Below are 19,908 nucleotides of genomic sequence, written 5' to 3' on the forward strand. Positions count from 1 at the left end.
GTAATGCGTCCATTATAACAAGGTTAAACACGTAGTTACACACCTGCTGGATACAAAATCATTTCCCTTTTCGTGGCAAAGGGCACTTCTGTCGCTAAGCAACCCCGGGACGCGGAACCGCTGCTGCACTGCGGCACCAGAAAAACGGAATCAACGCAGCAGGAGAAGAAGATTTGGGGACGTTGCAACGACTGGCGGTTCGTTATCTAAACGTCATTACCGAGAGTTTTAGGGTGTTTCCATCCCGTATGCAATGCTGATTGAATGTCTTGTCTGTCCATCAAATCGTTGCCGGGATGATACTGCAGAGAGAGTGTACTTATAGCTAGCTAGGTAGTAGCATTAGCGTTAGAAGTGGATGACGGCTCCTGTACACCGAACGTCCTATCATCCGGACCACAGAAGAATCAGGTGTCATCATTGAATCAATAAGATGCAAGATAACCGTACAGCCAACTAGATACTACAAGTGTTTTGGAACTATAATACAAACGTATCGTATTTAGCTTCTAGTGCAGTGATGTGCACTGTAGGTAGCTAGCTTGCTAGAATAAGCGTCTGACAAAAATGCCATTAAATTAGCGTTGGGCAGTTAGTCTACAGCCAAAGACAAAGGGGCATTCCAAGGGAGGAGAATCCATCCTTGTTGCAAGAAGATCATCGACGTAGCCAAAAGTATGTGTGTGCGCTGTTCACCGCGTATGCTACTGACAGTCAGCTTTTCAATGACAGTGACAATGGTGGGACAAAGTAGGAGTAGCCTATTCCAGAATTTGGTTTAGAGATGCTGTTGGATGTCAAGGCTTTCTATACATGCTCTTGTTATTCTTATGTATCTATGTCAAGTAGACAGTCCCATTTACTATTGTTGATTGAAGAAACCGCAGCTTTCTGTGAGGATAAAGTGACCTCCACCTTTGTATGATGGTGTCATATCACTGAGTCTACCTTTAACAGAATAATGCTCTGATCTCTCTCACCCTTCAGATGTAATAATGTATGATAATGTCATATCGCTGAGTCAACCTTGACATCTCTCACCCTTAACTGCTGACAGACATGAGTCGTTACTGCACCCTGAACAACAACTTTCCCAATGACAACAACCTGCTGGTCCTGGACATGGTGCTGAGCTCTCTCTGGAGTGTTCCACAGCCCATCAACTGGGACAACGTGGCCATGCTGGTCCCTGGCTTCACACCCAAGGAGGTAAGCGCTACATGCACTGCAAATTGGGACAATAAACATATTGATTGATTGAAGCTATAGTAGCTAACGGCTACAGTGCAACACCTCTTGTGGATGACGAACCCGGGTCTCCCAGTCTGTAGGCAAGCTTGCTAACCACTGCTCCCACTAAGGAGAGATCGTAAAAGGCTATTAGCCTGGTCTGAGATCTGTCTGTGTTGTCTTACCAACTCCCTATGGTCACTGTTTGGCGTGGCAGGTAGCCTCGAGGTAAGAGTGTTGAGCCAGTAATCTAAAGTTCGAATCCTAGAGCCGACAAGGTGAAAAATCTGTCGCTGTGCCCTTGAGCAAGGCACTTAACCGCAATTGCTCCGGGGGTGCTGGAAAATGGTGACCCTAGACTTGACCCCACTGTCCACGTCTGTTTCAGGGGGAGGTGGGATATGCCAGAAACACATTTCCATTGCACTTGTACAAGTGTGTCACATGATAAATAGAAGAGTCCACCAATGTCTTATTAGGTCAGCTGTCCTATAGCTTAGTTTAGTTCGGACTGCTGTTGAATGTTGTACAGGGGTCACTGGAACCAAGATGATGTGGTCTGAGGGTTGTTGTTGTCATGGTGTAGTAGTGACATGGTTGCCATGGTGGTTGTCGTGCCTACCTTCAGTGTGCGCAGAGGTTCGAGGAGCTGAAGAGCACGGGAGGGTCCCATCACGTGGACGACCAATGCAACGCGCTGACGGCAGGAGGGTCCTCCCCTGTGGACTCGCTGTCCACCTACATCAAATCCACACTATTGGACACCACGGGAGACGTGGGGGAGACGCGGACCAATCAGAGCTCCATCTCAGTTACGGGTAAGGCTGACTGGTGTTGATGTGCTAGTGCATATGTAGTGGTTTGGGGAACTATGTCTGTGATGACGAGCCTGCCTAACGTAGGAGCTGCTGGGGGTCAGCCTGCCTAACGTAGGAGCTGCTGGGGGTCAGCCTGCCTAACGTAGGAGCTGCTGGGGGCCAGCCTGCCTAACGTAGGAGCTGCTGGGGGTCAGCCTGCCTAACGTAGGAGCTGCTGGGGGTCAGCCTGCCTAACGTAGGAGCTGCTGGGGGTCAGCCTGCCTAACGTAGGAGCTGCTGGGGGTCAGCCTGCCTAACGTAGGAGCTGCTGGGGGCCAGCCTGCCTAACGTAGGAGCTGCTGGGGGTCAGCCTGCCTAACGTAGGAGCTGCTAGGGGTCAGCCTGCCTAAGCAGCTGCTGGGGGTCAGCCTGCCTAACGTAGGAGCTGCTGGGGGTCAGCCTGCCTAACGTAGGAGCTGCTGGGGCTCAGCCTGCCTAACGTAGGAGCTGCTGGGGGTCAGCCTGCCTAACGTAGGAGCTGCTGGGGGCCAGCCTGCCTAACGTAGGAGCTGCTGGGGGTCAGCCTGCCTAACGTAGGAGCTGCTGGGGGTCAGCCTGCCTAACGTAGGAGCTGCTGGGGGTCAGCCTGCCTAACGTAGGAGCTGCTGGGGTCAGCCTGCCTAACGAGCGCTGGGGCCAGCCTGCCAACGTAGGAGCTGCTGGGGGCCAGCCTGCCTAACGTAGGATCTGCTGGGGGTCAGCCTGCCTAACGTAGGAGCTGCTGGGGGCCAGCCTGCCTAACGTAGGAGCTGCTGGGGGCCAGCCTGCCTAACGTAGGATCTGCTGGGGGTCAGCCTGCCTAACGTAGGAGCTGCTAGGGCGTCCCAAATGCAGTAAAAAAATGTACCAGCGTGATCAGAGTGCGAGCCATTTTATCCTGGTGTTCTGGGTTTGAGCCGCGACTGGACATCTTGGAAATAGAAACAGAGTTCCATTTAAATGAATAGGAGCGTCTCGCACTAAATGAATAGGAGCATCTCAACTAAATGAATAGGAGTGTCTCGCACTAAATGAATAGGAGCATCTCAACTAAATGAATAGGAGCGTCTCGCACTAAATGAATAGGAGCATCTCGCACTAAATTAATAGGAGTGTCTCGCACTAAATGAATAGGAGCGTCTCGCACTAAATAAATAGGAGCGTCTCGCACTAAATGAATAGGAGCGTCTCGCACTAAATGAATAGGAGTGTCTCGTACTAAATGAATAGGAGCGTCTCGCACTAAATGAATAGGAGCGTCTCGCACTAAATGAATAGGAGCGTCTCGCACTAAATGAATAGGAGCGTCTCGCACTAAATGAATAGGAGCGTCTCGCACTAAATGAATAGGAGCGTCTCGCACTAAATGAATAGGAGCGTCTCGCACTAAATGAATAGGAGCGTCTCGCACTCAATGAATAGGAGCGTCTCGCACTCAATGAATAGGAGCGTCTCGCGCTAAATGAATAGGAGCGTCTCGCACTAAATAAATAGGAGCGTCTCGCACTCAATGAATAGGAGCGTCTCGCACTAAATGAATAGGAGCGTCTCGCACTCAATGAATAGGAGCGTCTCGCACTAAATGAATAGGAGCGTCTCGCACTAAATGAATAGGAGCGTCTCGCACTAAATGAATAGGAGCGTCTCAACTAAAAATCGAATCAAATGTAATTTGTCACATGCGCAGAATACAACAGGTGTACACTTCACTGTGAAATGCTTACCTACGAACCCTTTCCCAACAATGCAGAGTTAAAAAGTAAGAAAATTAGCAAATAGAAAATAGTAACACAATAAATAACAGAAAATAAGGCTATATACAAGGAGTACCAGTACCCCTGTAGTATTATAATAATGAGGCTATATACAAGGAGAACCAGTACCCCTGTAGTATTATAATAATGAGGCTATATACAAGGAGGACCAGTACCCCTGTAGTATTATAATAATGAGGCTATATACAAGGAGGACCAGTACTCCTGTAGTATTATAATAATGAGGCTATATACAAGGAGGACCAGTACTTCTGTAGTATTATAATAATGAGGCTATATACAAGGAGGACCAGTACTCCTGTAGTATTATAATAATGAGGCTATATACAAGGAGTACCAGTACTCCTGTAGTATTATAATAATGAGGCTATATACAAGGAGTACCAGTACTCCTGTAGTATTATAATAATGAGGCTATATACAAGGAGGACCAGTACTCCTGTAGTATTATAATAATGAGGCTATATACAAGGAGTACCAGTACCCCTGTAGTATTATAATAATGAGGCTATATACAAGGAGAACCAGTACTCCTGTAGTATTATAATAATGAGGCTATATACAAGGAGTACCAGTACTCCTGTAGTATTATAATAATGAGGCTATATACAAGGAGAACCAGTACTCCTGTAGTATTATAATAATGAGGCTATATACAAGGAGTACCAGTACCCCTGTAGTATTATAATAATGAGGCTATATACAAGGAGTACCAGTACTCCTGTAGTATTATAATAATGAGGCTATATACAAGGAGTACCAGTACTCCTGTAGTATTATAATAATAAGGCTATATACAAGGAGTACCAGTACCCCTGTAGTATTATAATAATGAGGCTATATACAAGGAGTACCAGTACTCCTGTAATATTATAATAATGAGGCTATATACAAGGAGTACCAGTACTCCTGTAGTATTATAATAATGAGGCTATATACAAGGAGTACCAGTACCCCTGTAGTATTATAATAATGAGGCTATATACAAGGAGTACCAGTACCCCTGTAGTATTATAATAATGAGGCTATATACAAGGAGTACCAGTACCCCTGTAGTATTATAATAATGAGGCTATATACAAGGAGTACCAGTACCCCTGTAGTATTATAATAATGAGGCTATATACAAGGAGTACCAGTACCCCTGTAGTATTATAATAATGAGGCTATATACAAGGAGTACCAGTACCCCTGTAGTATTATAATAATGAGGCTATATACAAGGAGTACCAGTACCCCTGTAGTATTATAATAATGAGGCTATATACAAGGAGTACCAGTACCCCTGTAGTATTATAATAATGAGGCTATATACAAGGAGTACTGGTACTGAGTCAATGTGCAGGGGTACGAGGTAGTTGAGGTAATATGTACATGTAGGTAGGGGTAAAAGTGACTAGACAATCAGGATAGATAAGTGTCTATATGTGTGTGTGTGTGGAGTCCAGTGAGTGTGCACAAAGCCAGTGTATAAGGCTCAATGCAAATAGTCCAAGTAACCATTTGATTACCTGTTCAGCAGTCTTATGGTTTGGGGGTAGAAGCTGTTCAGGTACCTTTTAGTCCCAGACTTGGTGCTCCGGTAACGCTTGCCGTGCAGTAGCAGAGAGAACAGTCTATGGCTGGGGTATATAGGTCCTTGATGGCAGGGAGCTCAGCCCCTGTGATGTACTGGGCCGTCCGCACCACCCTCTGTAGCGTCCTTGTGATCGAGGGCGGTGCAGTTGCCATACCAAGCGGTGATGCAGCCAGTCAAGATGCCAAAGTTCTGCGTCCAGTGTAGCAGGCAGTAAGACCTGAAGACTCTTCATGTCTGAATATCTAGGCTTTAGTTCAGTGAGCTACACAGTCTTGTTTGGTGTATCCACTCTCCAGGCCTGGCGGTGAACCCTTCAAGAGGTAGCTCGGTGGAGAAAGAGAGCAGGGAGTCTGCAGAGGAGGGCGAGAAGCCCCAGGAGGGGAAAGGGTGAGTGCCTGGTCTAACTACCGTCAAACAGAAATAAACTGTTAACCAGTCCAGCTCAAGTCAAGGTGATCAAAGAGTTTCATAGAGCAGGATCAAGAACTTAGTCTGCTAACAAATACTCAAATGTACTCTAATACAAAAATCAAGAGTTATTCCTCTCTGTGTCTGTGTGTGTCTGCCTGCCTGTCTGTATCTCTGTATATCTCTCCCCACACAGGCCCAATATGGTGATCCACGTGTGTGACGAGGCTAAGAACCTGAAGCAGGACTTCATGTGTCCCCGTGACCTTCTGATCAACGAGATGCGTTACTTTGCTGAGTACCTCTCTGTTGACCCCCAGCGCTGGGAGGAGGTGGACATCTCTGTACACTGTGACGTGCAGATCTTCGACTGGCTCATGAACTACGTCAAGAGGCACAAAATGGCCGTCGATGGCAACAATGACAAACCAAAGCTCGGTAAAAAATGTAATATATGCTCTCGCATCATACGTACTGTAGCTACATACACTGATGCTTGTACAGTTATATACCATCACTTACCTGGGCCTGGCAAATGATAACCATGGAGACGGCAATGCTGTGGTCACCAATAGTGGTGTGCTTGTTGGTTGGCCTGGCAGTGTGTTTGGTCGGTATGTGGTGTTTGTTGGTTGTGTGCTAACATTGGTTGGTTACGTGGTGTTTGTTGGTTGTGTGGTTACAGAGCCCAGCAATGTGATCTCGATCCTCATCTCCTCCGAGTTCTTGAAGATGGACACGTTAGTAAGTGTTGTAATGGAGGGAACCAGTTCCCATGTAGCGTACGTTTCGGGGGCCCTGGTTTTCTGTTGTAGCTGAAGAACCAACGCAAAGTGGCTGAACTGACATTGGGGAAAAAGGCTATTTGGGAACCTTTTACAACAAAATAAAATATTTTGGACTGATTTAAAAATATATATATTTTTATTAATTTATTTTTTGGGGCGAGGAGTGAAACTTGTCGCTTCGCCTCTTCCTCTCTGCTACAGTAAATGAACCAGCAAGCTTTTGTTGGTCGTTGAATAAAATAGCACTCAAGAAAAAAACTGAAAACCAATAAGCTTATTAGGCAAATAGGCTTCACTCTTCACTTTAGTCTCAAACAGAAAACGAAGGGCCTTTGGAACGCTTCACTTCCTGTTGCATGGTTACCATTACAATTGTTTTTAGAATTGTAACATGTTACTTTTATTGCAAGTAAGTGACACATGACTTCCAAGGCATTGAACAAACTCAATGACCTATTTAAGTTGACCTGTCTTTCAGCTGGAGGAGTGTATAGCACTGTACTGTCACATGTTGACCTCTCATAGGTGGAGGAGTGTATACTGTACTGTCACATGTTGACCTCTCATAGGTGGAGGAGTGTATACTGTACTGTCACATGTTGACCTCTCATAGGTGGAGGAGTGTATACTGTACTGTCACATGTTGACCTCTCATAGGTGGAGGAGTGTATACTGTACTGTCACATGTTGACCTCTCATAGGTGGAGGAGTGTATACTGTACTGTCACATGTTGACCTCTCATAGGTGGAGGAGTGTATACTGTACTGTCACATGTTGACCTCTCATAGGTGGAGGAGTGTATACTGTACTGTCACATGTTGACCTCTCATAGGTGGAGGAGTGTATACTGTACTGTCACATGTTGACCTCTCATAGGTGGAGGAGTGTATTCAGTACTGTCACAAGCACATGAGTGCCATCGTGGCCACACCCTGCAACATGAACTGCATCAACAGTAACCTGGCAGCGGACATCTCTGACCTCTTCAGCCACAACGAGGCAGACGACATCATGGACAGAAAAGACAAGTTCAAAAGGTAGACCTGATGATTTTGGTAGACCTGGTAGACAGATCATTCCGCTTCAGCCAACGCCTTTCATTTCTCCCTTTCCTCAGTAAGTTATTCCAGAAGAAAATTGAGTGTCTCTTCGATCCTGACTATAAGAACCAGGACTCCCCAGGCAACGCATCAACTCTGTACAGGTGTGTGGCAGCTCTGGGATGCATTGCTTTGTCTGTCATTGGTCTTATTCATTTGGGCACACAACAGAAAACATTTTGCATCACAAAACGAAAATGGGCGTTTCTCACTGGACAAGTGTAGGTAGATTGCTACCTGTTTGGTCTGTTTTCTTCTGTTTGGTTTCCAATGAATACGACTCATGTTAACCTCGCCTAACCACCGAACTGCAACTTGTCTTTCCCAGGTGTGGTCTGTGCCTGAAACTGCTGACCAAGGACACAGAGAGGAAGATCTCCTGCATCCCAGGGAAGATCAACATCAACCCTCGAGGAGACATCACCTACACTCACAGCAGGTCCTGTACCACCCAGTTACACCTTGGTTGTGGGTTCGATGCCCTCTGTGGCCACCCATATGTAAAATGTAAGCGTGCATGACTGTAAAGGGTCTATCAGAGTACCATATTTGGACGCCATATGCACAGCAGTGTTCTAGAATATTGCAACGTTGGCTTTCATACTTTTTGATTTCTCAGCGCAGCTCAAGCAATTTCTCCAACTGTCAACACATTCAAATGAATAGAGGACGTGTACCGGAAAGTTGTTGGTTGGGATTTGTGGGGAGGTGCGTGCCCCGCGGATGATGGTCTCAGAGCTGCGTAGCTATGTCACAATGGGACCAACGCCTCTCAGCGTCTGTGGACTGTGATTTACGGTTAAGTCGCTTTGGATAAAAACTGATGCTATATGGCTTGTAATACTTGTGCTCTATCAAGAGACATCACTGTTCTATGGATGTTTATAGTGATAAATGCTAAAGAAACCATGTCATTATTTGGTAAATACACTGCTCAAAAAAATAAAGGGAACACTTAAACAACACAATGTAACTCCAAGTCAATCACACTTCTGTGAAATCAAACTGTCCACTTAGGAAGCAATACTGATTGACAATACATTTCACATGCTGTTGTGCAAATGGAATAGACAACAGGTGGAAATTATAGGCAATTAGCAAGACACCCCCAATAAAGGAGTGGTTCTGCAGGTGGGGACCACAGACCACTTCTCAGTTCCTATGCTTCCTGGCTGATGTTTTGGTCACTTTTGAATGCTGGCGGTGCTTTCACTCTAGTGGTAGCATGAGACGGAGTCTACAACCCACACAAGTGGCTCAGGTAGTGCAGCTCATCCAGGATGGCACATCAATGCGAGCTGTGGCAAGAAGGTTTGCTGTGTCTGTCAGCGTAGTGTCCAGAGCATGGAGGCGCTACCAGGAGACAGGCCAGTACATCAGGAGACGTGGAGGAGGCCGTAGGAGGGCAACAACCCAGCAGCAGGACTACCTCCACCTTTGTGCAAGGAGGAGCACTGCCAGAGCCCTGCAAAATGACCTCCAGCAGGCCACAAATGTGCATGTGTCTGCTCAAACGGTCAGAAACAGACTCCATGAGGGTGGTATGAGGGCCCGACGTCCACAGGTGGGGGTTGTGCTTACAGCCCAACACCGTGCAGGACGTTTGGCATTTGCCAGAGAACACCAAGATTGGCAAATTCGCCACTGGCGCCCTGTGCTCTTCACAGATGAAAGCAGGTTCACACTGAGCACGTGACAGACGTGACAGTCTGGAGACGCCGTGGAGAATGTTCTGCTGCCTGCAACATCCTCCAGCATGACCGGTTTGGCGGTGGGTCAGTCATGGTGTGGGGTGGAATTTCTTTGGGGCGCCGCACAGCCCTCCATGTGCTCGCCAGAGGTAGCCTGACTGCCATTAGGTACCGAGATGAGATCCTCAGACCCCTTGTGAGACCATATGCTGGTGCGGTTGGCCCTGGGTTCCTCCTAATGCAAGACAATGCTAGACCTCATGTGGCTGGAGTGTGTCAGCAGTTCCTGCAAGAGGAAGGCATTGATGCTATGGACTGGCCCGCCCGTTCCCCAGACCTGAATCCAATTGAGCACATCTGGGACATTGTGTCTCGCTCCATCCACCAACGCCACGTTGCACCACAGACTGTCCAGGAGTTGGCGGATGCTTTAGTCCAGGTCTGGGAGGAGATCCCTCAGGAGACCATCCGCCACCTCATCAGGAGCATGCCCAGGCATTGTAGGGAGGTCATACAGGCACGTGGAGGCCACACACACTACTGAGCCTCATTTTGACTTGTTTTAAGGACATTACATCAAAGTTGGATCAGCCTGTAGTGTGGTTTTCCACTTTAATTTTGAGTGTGACTCCAAATCCAGACCTCCATGGGGGGATAAATTGGATTTCCATTGATTATTTTTGTGTGATTTTGTTGTCAGCACATTCAACTATGTAATGAAAAAAGGATTTAATAAGATTATTTCTTTCATTCAGATCTAGGATGTGTTGTTTAAGTGTTCCCTTAATTTTTTTGAGCAGTATATATTAGAGCTACAATTTACCATGTCATTTCAAAGTATATCCCAGGTAGTGTACTTAGCAATAAAGCACAGTAAAACAGGATATCCGGCTCCAAGAACCAGTGAGACCAGTAATCTGTTTCTGTAGCGAGGCAGCATGGTGTAAAATCAAATCTTATTGGTCACATACACACGGTTAGCAGATGTTAATGCGAGTGTAGCGAAATGCTTGTGCTTCTAGTTCCGACAGTGCAGTAATATCTAACAAGTAATCTAACAAATTCACAACAACTACCTAATACACACAAATCTATGACAGAGCGTCATAGACGAAATGCAATAGATGGTATAAAATACAGTATATACATGAGATGAGTAATGCAAGATATGTAAACATCATTATTAAAGTGGCATTAATAAAGTGACTAGTGATCCATTTGTTAGAGTGGCCAATGATTTCAAGTCTGTATGTAGGCAGCAGCCTCTCTGTGTTAGTGATGGCTGTTTAACAGTCTGATGGCCTTGAGATAGAAGCTGTTTTTCAGTCTCTCTGTCCCAGCTTTGTTGCACCTGTACTGACCTTGCCTTCTGGATGATAGCGGGGTGAACAGGCAGTGGCTCGGGTGGTTATTGTCCTTGATGATCTTTTTGGCCTTCATGTGACATCGGGTGGTGTAGGTGTCCTGGAGGGCAGGTAGTTTGCCCCCGGTGATGCGTTGTTCAGACCTCACTACCCTCTGGAGAGCCCTGCGGTTGTGGGCGGTGCAGTTGCCGTACCAGGCAGTGATACAGCCCAACAGGATGCTCTCGATTGTGCATCTAGAAGTTTGTAAGGGTTTTAGGTGACAAGCCTAATTCCTTCAGCCTCACTAATCTGTCTGTGTGGGTGGACCATTTTAAGTTTGTCCGTGATGTGTACGCAGAGGAACTTGAAACGTTCCACCTCCTCCACTGCTGTCCCGTCAGTGTGGATAGGGGGGTGCTCCCTCTGCTGTTACACCCCCTGGACAGGACACTAGTCTATCACCTCAGTACACCCCCTGGACAGGACACTAGTCTATCACAGGGCCTTACCCCCAATCTATCTCCTTAATGCTGAGTTCCAAGCAGAACTCCTGACCTTCCAATCTCAGGGTGGACACTGAGTTGGTTCCAAGGACCAGGCTGGCCAACATTGTTTTGTGGTGGAGCTGCTTTGAGAAACATGGACAGAATAAAGGAGAGTCATTTCTATCACTACCTGTGGTCTGTAGGCAGAAGAGATGGGAGGTCCATGATTACATGACAGAACTGTATGAGGAGCTGAAGTCCTGGGTGCTGGTCTACTGGAGGATCTGGGGAACCATCAACCATCTCACCTGCTCCCACTGCCAACAGGTAGGGGGGGGCTGTCAACCATCTCACCTGCTCCCACTGCCAACAGGTAGGGAGGAGGGGGGGGCTGTCAACCATCTCACCTGCTCCCACTGCCAACAGGTAGGAGAGCAGGTTTGGGTGTGTTCATGCATACTCCAGGCATTGTGCATCAAGGCAAAACCGTGTGTATTTGTGTCTCCAGACGTTTGTGTGTGCAGAGCTGTCCCACTGTCGATATCACCCAGAGGTTGTGTTGTACCCGGGCATGGGGACAGAGCAGGGCTGGCACGGGACGGGCATCTACCCCTGCTGCAACCAGAGGACACTACGCTTTGACCCCACCGGCATGCCCAAGGTAGGAGCACACTCACACACTGACCCCACCGGCGCTCCAAGGTAGCAACACACTCACACACTGACCCCACCGGCATTCCCAAGGTAGGAGCACACTCACACACTGACCCCACCGGCGCTCCAAGGTAGCAACACACTCACACACTGACCCCACCGGCGCGCCCAAGGTAGGAACACACTCACACACTGACCCCACCGGCATCCCAAGGTAGGACCACACTCACACACTGACCCCACCGGCAATCCCAAGGTAGGAACACACTCACACTGACCCCACAGGCGGCATACCCATGGTAGGAACACACTCACACTGACCCCACGGCGGCATACCCAAGGTAGGAACACACTCACACTGACCCCACAGGCGGCATACCCAAGGTAGGAACACACTCACACACACGTGGAGTTGTGAGGTGACCATGCTTTGAATAGTTTGCATCTCACACAATACATATTTTACACATTTCACACTTGATTCTTGTCAAAACGGTGTGTGTGTGTGTCTCAGGGCTGTAAGATGCAGGACCACATAGTGAATGCGTCAGACAGTGGAGACTGTACTGGGGACCACCAGGTAAACTCAGCCCAGACCAGACTACTCAACGACCTGCTACTACACAGAGAGACAGTGTGTGTACCCAACACACCCCTACCAGAGACAGGGTAAGAAACTGTTTGGGTGTGTATTTTTGTATCTTATGATAGGTTTTGCGTTTAGTGATCCCCTGTTCTCTCTCTGTGTATCTATGTGCCAGGCCTGTAGACTCCCCCTCCAGTGGTTCAGAGAGGGGGGAGAGGGGGGAGAGAGGGGAGCGAGTACTGGACTGTGACATCCTGGTAGACCCGGGGCTTCAGAGAGTAGAGGGCACCACTGTGAGTTTACAACTATTTATCTATTTATTTATTTATTTATCCAGGCAAGTCAATTGAGATCAAATTCATACTCACAACTAGAATGATACGTTTTAAGAAAGTTTAGTGTGCTTGCTCAAACTTATTTACAATGACAAGCAGACCTCATTGATATACCTATCTGGCTACACATCTGTCTACTAGCTACATTACTGCAGAACATCTGATTTTAAACCCAAACGTAACCACACTGCTAACCCTAATGCATATAATCAAACAAAACCTTAAATGAAGACCAAAAAGGCCATTTTTGTTTTAAATAATTTTTACGATATAGACAATTTTGACTTTGCAGCTGGCCCATCTTCGGAAATCACTCAGGTCTGCCTCCAGGGCAAGATTGACGACAATAAAGGTCGACCAGCGCTTGATTTGTGGAGTCATAGATATGCCTGTAGTCTAATTCAACCTATTTCAAATAGATAGACTATAGTCTAACTAACTCAACCTATTTCAAATAGATAGACTATAGTCTAACTAACTCAACCTATTTCAAATAGATAGACTATAGTCTAACTAACTCAACCTATTTCAAATAGATAGACTATAGTCTAACTAACTCAACCTATTGCTTTGCAGTTTTCCCTGTTGAAAAACTGGAGCCGGCAACTGGTATGATCAACGTTATTGTTTCCAAATGTAATTGTGCTGCAGTGTGTGTGTCCGTGTTTGTATGTTTGTGTGTATATGAGTGTGACATAGTATACCTTTGTACCAGCTGAACCAGCAGAAGCCTGAGGGCCAGTCTGTTTGTGCTGTCATGCCAACTCCTCATGCTTAGTTAATGAGCTGTGGTGTTAGGCTGGTCCAAACAGATCTGTGGGTCTAGCCTATCTAAACCCTGATATGCCCTCCTCTGCCCTGTGTCAGAGGCAGCAGACGCTGCTGTCTGAGGATGAGGAGTATACCACGGGGTCAGAGGTCACTGAGGATGAGGTGGGGGATGAAGAGGAGGCCAGCAAGAAACAAGGTAGAGTAATTAGGCTCTCTGATTGGTTTATACTCTAATAGGAAAAACTGTATGGCTGAGAGGGGTGAGGCAAAGGGAAAAGCAAATCTGTCTGACAACAAAGTAGACTGGTAAACATACAGTAAATATAGAAATCACTAAACTAAAAGAAGAAACTATACTATGGAAAAAAAGAAGCTCTGGAGTACATTTAATGAAATTCTAGACAAAAAAACAGCAAACTCATCTGTTATTGCGGCAGATGGCTTGTTCATAACAAAACCCTTTAATATTAATACCAACCACTTGAATATTTTTTTGTTGACAAGATTAGAAAATGTAGGCATGACATACATACATAATGGGCCAAATAATGAAAGACGAGCACTGTAGTTTTTAGTTCCACAAAGTGGGTGTGGAAGAGGTGAACAAAATGGCTGCTAATCTATAAATAAGGACAAACCACCTGGTACCGACAACCTGGATGGTAAATTACTGAGGTTGGTAGAGGAATACATTGTGACTCCTGTTGGCCACATCTTCAGTTTAAGGCTAGAAGATGGTATGCCCTCAGACATGGAGGGGGGGGGGCAAAGGTCATTCAGCTACCCAAGATTAGCAGAGCACCCTTTTAATGGTTCAAACAGCCAATCAATCAGTCTGTTACAAGTGCTTAGCAAACCTTTGGAAAAAATTGTGTTTGATCAAATACAAAGTTATTTTACAGAAAACTAATTAACAACAGACTTTCAGCATGCTTTTAAGGAAGGGCACTCAACATGCTTGGCACTGACACAAATGACTGATGCTTGGCTAAAATAAATTGATAGAAGATTGTGCGAGCTGCTCTGTTAGACTTCAGTGCAGCTTTTGATGTCATTGATCGTAACCTATTGCTGAAAAAAACATGGGTGTTATGGATTTGCTTCCTCTGCCTTATTATGGATTGAGAGTTACCTATCTAATAGAACACAGAGGGTTTTTGTAAATGGAAGCCTCTCTCATGAAAATGCAGTTGAGTGTGGTGTTCCGCAGGGCAGCCGACTAGGGCCATTATTGTTTTCTATTTTTACTAATGACCTTCCACTGACTTTGAATAAAGCCTGTGTGTCTATGTACGCTGACGACTCAACCGTGTAGATGTCGGCTGCAACAGTAAAATAAATAACAGACACCCTTAACATAGAGCTCCAGTCAGTTTTAGAATGGATAACTAGCAATAGGCTGGTGATAAATATAAAAAAATATGTAAAGCATCGTTTTTGGGACACATCACTCTCTCAACGCTAAACCTCATTTAGATCTGTTATTGAATAATGTGGCGATTTAGCAAGTTAAGGAGACTAAACTGCTGGGTGTCACTCTAGATAGCAAGCTGTCATCAAAACATATAGACTAAATGGTTGCTAAAATGGGATGAGGTCTGTCCGTGATAGGGCGTTGCTCTGCCTTGACATCTCAGTCGGCCAGACAGGTTCTACAGGACCTAGTTTTGTGGCACCTGGACTACTGCCCAGCTGTGTGGTCATGTGCGGCAAAGAAGGACGTAGGTAAATTGCAGTTGGTCCAGAACAAAATAGCAAGTATCGCACTTCGATGTACACGGAGGGCAAGTGTCAGTAACATGCATGCCAATCTCTCCTGGCTCAAAGTTGAGGAGAGATTGACTGCGTCACTATTGATCTTTGTGTTGAAGGTACAGAACTGTCTGTTCAAGCAGTTGGGACACAGTTCAGACAATCATCTGTACAACATAAGACATGCAGCCAGAGGTCTCTTCAACAGTCTCCAGGTCCAGAACAGAGGCTGGGAAACACACAGTATTAAATAGAACCATGACTACATGGAACTCTCTGGTAACCCAGGTAACTCAAGCTAGCAATAAAACCAGATTCAAAAACCAGATGAAGAACACCTTACATCACAAAGGGGCCTGTGAAGAGACACAGCCGTTTTCATATTTATTGTATTGTAAATTGCACTCTACTATGTATTAGACCTAGATATTGTGTGTATGTACTGATATGTGGGCTGTGTGTGGCCTTTAAAATGTAGTTCAGTCCTTGACTGATAATGTTCTGTATTATTTCATGTGGTCCCCAGGAAGAGTAGCAGATGCTTTGGCAGTGGCTAATGGGGATCCTAATAAATGCCAATTACCAAAGAGGCTTTGAAATGGGGGACGGGACGGGACGGGGGGGTTCAATGACGTTTTCTTGATTCCTTGTGTCCGCTCTCCTCCTTCATTTATTTATATTCATTTATTTCAATAAACACAGTGGGGATTCATCATAACATACAGTGTGGTCTTATGACATAGGGAGAATCTCGATTTGATTCCTCGCTTTCTTCTGAAAACCAATTGGATGAGAAGGTCAGAGGGGAGGGACCTCTGACCTCATCTAATGGGTTTTGAGGAGGAGGCGAGGAATCAAATCGAGATTCTCCCTATGTCATAAGACCACACAGTATGTTATGATGAATCCCCACTATAGCCAGCAGATGGCAGTACCTTATTGGTGCATGGGCTGCTCATTTTGAAATTGCATTGGGTTTGTATACATTTTGATATCTGTCTGCAGCTATGAGCTATCGGTTGTAATTGAATCATGAATGTATGTGTACACTGCTTATGGTTGTAACAACATATGGGTTTTCTATGTGTTCACTGTTAGCTGCTAAGAAGGCCAGGAAGATGAGCAAACCTCTGAAGAGGCAGATGTCTTCACCTAATTTCCATCGCAAAGACAAAGCAGTGGACAAAGTGAGTGTACTTAACTCGTTTACCTGACACTTAAATAATTGCAATTTAATTACTTTTCCAAATTCTGCTGGTTGTTTACAGACCCCTTCGAGGGACAACACTCCATTCAGGTGAGCTCAACTTCATCAACTACATGCTTCTTCATCTATTTCATCACTGTATCTATGTTTGAAATTGTCTGTGTTTCCAGAGTGAGTGCCCAGAAGAGTAAATGGGACAGCTCTCGCTCCATTCGCTACAACCAAGATGCCCAAAGAGAGGAAGGTAACACGGGTCTCAGTTAACTTTGTGTGTGCGTGTGTTATGATAGTTGTGTGCATTCTAATTGTCCTCTCTCTCCCCTCCCTCCCTCTTTCTCTCTCCCTGTCCCCAGACCAGCGGCGTATGGTGGAGATCATTGGCCATCTGACTAAGATTAGGTTTGGAGATCAGGAACAGAGAAAGTCCAAGGACACTAAAGAGGTGTGTTTTACTGAGTCGATTACACCTTTGTTTTTAGTAGGGGATAAAACACTAGAAAGTTGAAACATGAAACTGTCTTCATTTACATTGTGTGTGTATAGTGTAGTTATCACTGGTGTACCCCCCCACCCCCTGTTGTGGTTGTATAATGTGTGTGGATGTATAATGTGTGGATGTATAATGTGTGGTTGTATAATGTGTGGTTGTATAATGTGTGGTTGTATAATGTGTGGTTGTGGTTGTATAATGTGTGGTTGTATAATGTGTGGTTGTGGTTGTATAATGTGTGGTTGTATAATGTGTGGTTGTATAATGTGTGGTTGTGGTTGTATAATGTGTAGTCGTGGTTGTATAATATGTTGTTGTATAATGTGTAGTCGTGGTTGTATAATGTGTAGTTGTATAATGTGTGGTTGTGGTTGTATAATGTGTGGTTGTATAATGTGGTGTGGTTGTATAATGTGTAGTTGTGGTTGTATAATGTGTGGTTGTGGTTGTATAATGTGTGGTTGTGGTTGTATAATGTGTGGTTGTATAATGTGTGGTTGTGGTTGTATAATGTGTGGTTGAATAATGTGTGGTTGTATAATGTGTAATCGTGGTTGTATAATTTGTGGTTGTGTGATCGTGGTTGTGATTGTTCCAGCGTGCAGCAGGGATCTACTCCAGGCTAGAGGCCCAGTTCAAGTCCTCCTCCCAGGCCAGCGGACGACAGAGTGGCCCTGAGAAAAGCCTCAGGTACGTAACACACACACACACAGGCACACACACACACACACACACACACACACACACACACACACACACACACACACACACACACACACACACACACACACACACACACACACAGGCACATTGTCTACCCCTACCCTCCTCTGTCTGTCTCCCCCTTTTCTGAATTAGTTGTCCCTCCTTTCTGTCTCTTTTAGAGTGAAGCCACGCGTCAGTCAAGCTCGGACCACATAGATATTGGAAAGAGGAGATGAAGGGAGAAGAGGAGGAAGACAGGGAGAAAGAGGAGGAGGGAGAAATGAGAGGAAGAGAGCAGAGGAGGAGAGAGAAGAGGAGGAAGAGATCCTCATGTGAGAACTCAGTGGAGCAAACTGACCCAAATGTGTACTGGCAACAGCTAACCCTCTCAACCCCACCTTGCTTGCTCCACTGTGCTCCTGTTAATATTTGTGCCTGTATTCATAAAGAGCCTAAGAGTAGGGAGTGCTGATCTAGGATCAGTTTGTCTTGTTAGAATATACTGAATGGACAGGGGAGACCTGATCCTAGATCAGCCCTCCTACTCTGAGACACTTGATAAGTACAGGCCCTGGTCCTGCATTGGTCGTCTTTAGTTCAGGAGGCCTGGTTTTGCCGTAGGGCTTTCTAGCCCACTTAGAACCCAGTCCAGCCCGTCAGCCTGACTCGGGTGTCTTTGTAACGATCACATCTCCTCCTACCTCCCATTAACTGTATATTACAATGCAATAGGTCACCTAGCTCTAAACCTGTATGCCATAGAATATAATCGACTTTAACATAGAAGCTACCTTGTGGTGAGTAATAGGAATGGTTAGCAGTAGGTAGATGATGGTGAATGAAATACCTGTTGCTGCTGTTTCTATTATATGTCTGTGTTGGCCGTATCTCACACTACTGGGACTAAGAGGACATGGGTGGACTAGCCAGTCAGAAATTAAAGTTACATTCCCACCATTTATCTGTGCCTGAGCTTCTTTTCAGTGTCTTGCATGAGGGTGCAGGTACATGGGCATTTTGTTCAGTTCAACTACTCTAATATAAGCTTTACTCATTCAACTCTAATATAACCTAAAAATGCCATTATTGTCCATTAGATGGCAGCATTGTCTTTTACATTGACTACAGAACAGTTTCTGCCTGTCAAATCCACTTTACCCCACAGACCCCACCAAGGACACCACCTCACCTAGATTGCATGGCATTGTTTTACTATTGGTTGTGCGGTTCATTCTGGCTGTCTTCCCCTCGGAGAAAGAAAATGATACATTCGAGACAAAGGGAGAATATGGGCTTTTGATAAGAAGGGTAACGCATATTGTTAAAACCTCTAGGTCTTTTATTTAACTAGGCAAGTTAAGGTCTAAGCCCTTAAATTGCAATATCTACTAAGCGAACATATGGAATTGTTTTAAGATGGTCATAAAATGGATCATTTAGCCATTTGATTTGGAATTTTAGGATATATATATATATAAAAATGTTTTATGAAACATTGAATTTAGCCTTTACTGCTATAGCCAATAGAAACGCAATGAATAACACATTTGTACATGGCAAAAGAGACAGTCAGAAAATGCATAATAAGGTTTAAGTGTCTGTCCTATATCTCCGAGAGAGAAAATAAAACTCTGGGAAGTAAAACAAGTAGAACCCTGTTTGGTCACGTTGTTCATATTAGTTTGTCACGCAAATGGTTCGGGTTTTATAGACAATTTCGTGACGATTTTCTTTTCCGGATCCTCTAATTTTGAGAAAAAGACTGCTGTCACAAAGCCCCGTGTTATGGAATAGGCCAAACCTTATATCGGCCGAAAGAGGGGATTGAGCTGCAGCCACTACAAGAAACGGCACGTCTAGTATAAACACACCCGGACCTGTTCAGTAGTTTAAATGACGTCACCATGTGACGCACGGGTGCGTCGATCTACTAGGGTTTTTAAAAGTTGTTCTTGGAAAGACGAGGCGGGGTGAGTAAAACTAGGAACGCCTGGGCATGAGTTTGTATGGGGGTTTATTCTCTCCTCCCCCCTCCCATACAGTATGGGCATTGGGGTCTCTCTTACGCTCTTTCTCGCCATGTGGCTGGCCAGCTGGGTGGTTTGCTAGGTAACAGGCTTCCACCACAACTCTGAGAAGTCTAAATTTATAACCTCAGCATGGAGCCAT

At 45.4% G+C, this 19,908-nt stretch overlaps 1 protein-coding gene across 5 annotated transcripts; it reads left to right on the forward strand.

Moving 5' to 3' along the window:
- Positions 1-104: 104 nt before the first annotated feature.
- On the forward strand, positions 105-18,698 carry sanbr (SANT and BTB domain regulator of CSR). 5 transcript variants are annotated; one of them, XM_045714165.1, is made up of 21 exons: positions 105-197; positions 1,058-1,209; positions 1,859-2,048; positions 5,717-5,807; positions 6,025-6,266; positions 6,514-6,572; positions 7,494-7,654; positions 7,735-7,821; positions 8,046-8,156; positions 11,443-11,566; positions 11,748-11,900; positions 12,408-12,562; positions 12,655-12,772; positions 13,391-13,423; positions 13,682-13,781; positions 16,436-16,524; positions 16,606-16,634; positions 16,715-16,788; positions 16,898-16,986; positions 17,633-17,724; positions 17,919-18,698. In XM_045714165.1, exons 2-21 carry the CDS (start codon positions 1,060-1,062, stop codon positions 17,953-17,955), a joined length of 2,184 nt encoding a protein of 727 aa, XP_045570121.1. In that variant the 5' UTR covers positions 105-197; positions 1,058-1,059; the 3' UTR covers positions 17,956-18,698. The 5 variants fall into 5 exon arrangements, with proteins under 5 accessions (XP_045570121.1, XP_045570119.1, XP_045570120.1 ...); XM_045714163.1 differs by having other exon boundaries at positions 132-675; XM_045714164.1 differs by having other exon boundaries at positions 132-665.
- Positions 18,699-19,908: the final 1,210 nt, after the last annotated feature.

This window comes from Salmo salar, unplaced genomic scaffold (genome assembly GCF_905237065.1).
Source record: "Salmo salar unplaced genomic scaffold, Ssal_v3.1, whole genome shotgun sequence".
Classification (NCBI taxonomy): Eukaryota; Metazoa; Chordata; class Actinopteri; order Salmoniformes; family Salmonidae; genus Salmo; species Salmo salar.